Raw genomic sequence first — 3,785 nt, 5'->3', positions numbered from 1 at the left:
TTTTCATTGCCCTAATAGGTAAGGGCTTTGACCATTTAAAAAAGTGTTTCTCAGCCATTTGTGTTTCTTTTGAAAAATTTTTTTATTACAGGTTCCATTAAAAAAAATTAATGGTTTTCTTTTTTTAAAAAATTGGTTATTTCATTTATTTACATTTTAAATGTTGTCCCCCTTCCTGGTTTCTCCTCTGTCAACTTGCTATCCCATCTCCCTCACCCTGTTTTCATGAGGGTGCTCCCCCACTCCCCCACTCACTCCTGACTCACTGCCCTAGCATCCCCCTATACATGGGGCATCAAGCCTCCACAGGACCAAGGGCCTTCCTCCCTATTGATGTCAGATAAGAATCCTCCCCTGGTCAGGCTCTGGCAGAGCCTCTCAGGGGACAACTATTCCAGGCTCCTGTCAGCAAGCACTTGGCATCAGCAGTAGTGTCTGGGTTTGGTGTCTGCAGATGGGTTGGATCCCTAGGTGGAGCAGTCTCTGGATGGCCTTTCCTTCTGTCTCTGCTCCACTCTCTGTCTCTGCATTTCCTTTAGTCAGGAACCATTCTGGGTTAAAATTTTGTCGATGGGTGGTTGGCTCCATCCGTCAACCAGGATATGGTCTCTACAGGTTCTATCTCCCCCTTTTGGGTATTTAAGCTAATGTCATCCCCAATGGGTCCTGAGAACCTCGTTTCCCTGGCACCTGGGATTTTCTGGTGGCTACCCCCAAGTTCCCCATCCCCCCTTTTTCTATCCCCCTCCTCTCTCCCTCCCAGGTCCTTCACTCTCTCTACCTTCTGTGTTTATTTTGTTCCCCCTTCAAGTAGGACTGAAGTATCCACACTTTGGTCTTCTTCTTGAGCTTCATTTGGTCTGTGAGTTGTAACATGGGTATTCTGAGGTTTTCTTGATGTTTAGTTTTTGGAGTTCTTTGTATGTTCTAGATATTATGCCTTTGTCAGATTCTTCTCTGTTCTCTAGTCTGCCTCTTTATTCATGCAATGGTGTCCTTTGTTAAAAAAAATCAGTATTCCCTATAGCTCACAAACACAAAGGCTAAAACAAACTTTAATCCCCAGTCACTGAACTCGCCCTTCTAATTTTCAGTCTTCTAATACTTGCTCTCTCCTATTTGTCTTCCTTTCCCTAAAGTTGTTCCCCCTTTTCTTTTTCACACTCTTCTTGTTTCTCTTCATTTTATTCTTTTTCACCTACTTAAATGACCCTTTCTTGTCTTCCTGTGAATTTTCTCTTATCATTACTGTCCTCTTTGCTTATCCTTTTAGACACCCTTTCTTAGCATAGCCTAATAGAGAAAAATGTCATCTGTCCTTCACAGTTTCTAGAATATTCGATATTATTCCTGCTCTTTAGCATAATTTTTTCTCTGTATGGCTTTTTACCTTTCACTATCCCTGTTGTCCTTTTATATCACCTCTATGATATGGAAGAAGCTGTTTAACCTCAGATATTACAAACTCTTCATTGTTAATACTCAGAAATCTGTAGTCACTCATTTAATCATATTCTTTATGTTGACCTCTGGCACTGGGCCAGGCAGTAATAATTGCAATTAAGCCTAAGAAGAACCAAAAAAGCTAAGTTCATACCTCCAGCTTGGTTTATGATACCAAGAAATAGAATAGTGTACCTAAATGGTCAAGCTATGTTCTACACCTTCTACAGGGTTATCAACAACTTTGATTCCTATTTTATTGAATGTACAATTTATTACTTAAAACAATATACAGTATGGACTCTACATTATAAATCATTGGCAGGTTATCTCTTTGTTTTCAAAATACCTTCCAGTGACCCTTTACAGATACTAGTTAAATTTACATTAGTTTAAAAACTATCTGGCAATGATTTAAAGGTTAGGTAATTGTTTATAAACTACTCAATCAGTTTCTGTAGTTTTAACACACAATCTAAATTTTACACAAATGTTTCCAGACAACTCTGATATAAAATCTGCTTCAGGAGTTTCTACTAGAGCTTTCTAATATTGCTGAATTTAGTTTCTCCTACCAGAACCCCATTTTGTTGCTACTATATAATTAATTAAATTTAGTTTTGAGATACTTTCTTCTACTATTATTCTAATATGTTTCCACTGCATCAAGAAAGTATATTCTAATCAACTAAAACCATAAAACTCTATTTGCTTTATAATTTGTGTGGTTTAAACATCTTTGCGGTAACAGTGAGTCTATGATGCAGATACTAAATTTTCCTACCATACCAATGGTATGTTTAGAATATAACATATTTTTAAAAATCTATTAACTTTTGCATGTTAAAATTATATCAATGAGTTAAAACTATTTCTTCAATTTCAAGAGTAGTTTCCATTTAGTTTAGTCAAATGGAACAGAGGTCATTCTGATAAATATATTGTTACATTTCAAGTCCACTACCAAATTTCCCTTTACAAGTCTTTATTAAATACTGTCTAACATTTGTTGCCTTTCATTTAAGGGACTTCTAAGTGAGAATATGGGAGCAGAGAACACAACACTGCTGACAGAATTTGTTCTCACGGGACTCAGTCACCAGCCACAATGGAAAATCCCCCTGTTCCTGCTGTTCTTGTTCATCTATCTTATCACCATTGTGGGGAACCTTGGTCTGATCATTCTCATCTGGAATGACCCTCGCCTTCAAATACCCATGTACCTATTTCTTGGGTGTTTAGCTCTTGTTGATACTTGGTTATCATCCACAGTGACACCAAAGATGCTCCTCACCTTCACAGCTAAGAGCAAACTGATCTCTCTTTCTGAATGCATGATACAGTTCTTTTCATTTGTGATGTGTGCAACCATGGAATGTTTTCTCTTGGCAGCAATGGCCTATGATCGCTATGCAGCCATATGCAAACCCTTACTGTACCCAGTGATCATGACAAATAGACTGTGTGTTCGTCTGTTAGTCTTGACCTTTGTAACTGGAATTCTTCATGCTTCAATTCATGAAGGCATGCTGTTCCGATTAACCTTCTGTAATTCCAATGTAATACATCACTTTTACTGTGATGTTATGCCACTGTTAAAGATTTCCTGTACCGACCCTTCTCTTAATTACCTGATTGTTTTTATTTTCTCTGGCTCAATTCAAGTTTTCACTATCTCAACTATTCTAGGCTCTTACACACTTGTTCTCTTTACAATCTTAAAAAAGAAATCTGCCAAAGGCATAAAGAAAGCCTTCTCCACCTGTGGAGCTCATCTCCTTTCTGTGTGCTTATATTATGGTTCGCTTCTCTTCATGTATCTGCTTCCTGCATCCCAAAAAGCACAGGATGAAGACATGATGGACTCTGTATTCTACACTGTCATAATCCCCGTGATGAATCCAATCATCTATAGTTTGAGAAACAAGCAAATCAAAGACTCACTGGAAAAATTCTTAAAGAGAAATGTTTAGGTCTCATGATACCATCTGTTGTCTTTTAGTCAAAATATCACAAATGTATGCTGGCTTAATGTGGCTGTACTTTGTTCATGGTCTAAAGTATTTTCCTATTGCACCTGTTCTAGCATTTTAATGAACTAATGTGTAAATGCACAACTCTGTTCCATGTGCATATTCAATCATACAAAGACTTATAATCACATATTATATTATGATAAAATAAATATAGCTGCTTATCAAATTTCTTTGCATGTTCTTGAACATGATTTCAGTGGCTGTAGGACAGTGACACTCTGAAAAAGACTTCAGTGTGATAGCTAATTTTTTAGCTTAGAGACTCATATCACGTTTACATTTTTAAAAGTACAGTTTTGTGTTTTA

At 37.2% G+C, this 3,785-nt stretch overlaps 1 protein-coding gene across 1 annotated transcript; it reads left to right on the top strand.

Moving 5' to 3' along the window:
- Positions 1-2,486: 2,486 nt before the first annotated feature.
- On the top strand, positions 2,487-3,416 carry LOC110311765 (olfactory receptor 5H19-like). Its single transcript, XM_021185285.2, has one exon. It carries the CDS (start codon positions 2,487-2,489, stop codon positions 3,414-3,416), a length of 930 nt encoding a protein of 309 aa, XP_021040944.1.
- The last annotated feature ends 369 nt before the right edge of the window (positions 3,417-3,785 follow it).

This window comes from Mus caroli, unplaced genomic scaffold (assembly GCF_978045245.1).
Source record: "Mus caroli unplaced genomic scaffold, Mus_caroli_1 scaffold_17, whole genome shotgun sequence".
In the NCBI taxonomy this organism is placed as follows: Eukaryota; Metazoa; Chordata; class Mammalia; order Rodentia; family Muridae; genus Mus; species Mus caroli.
Note: the sequence above shows the minus strand (reverse complement) of the source record. Positions and strands in the feature narration are given on the sequence as shown.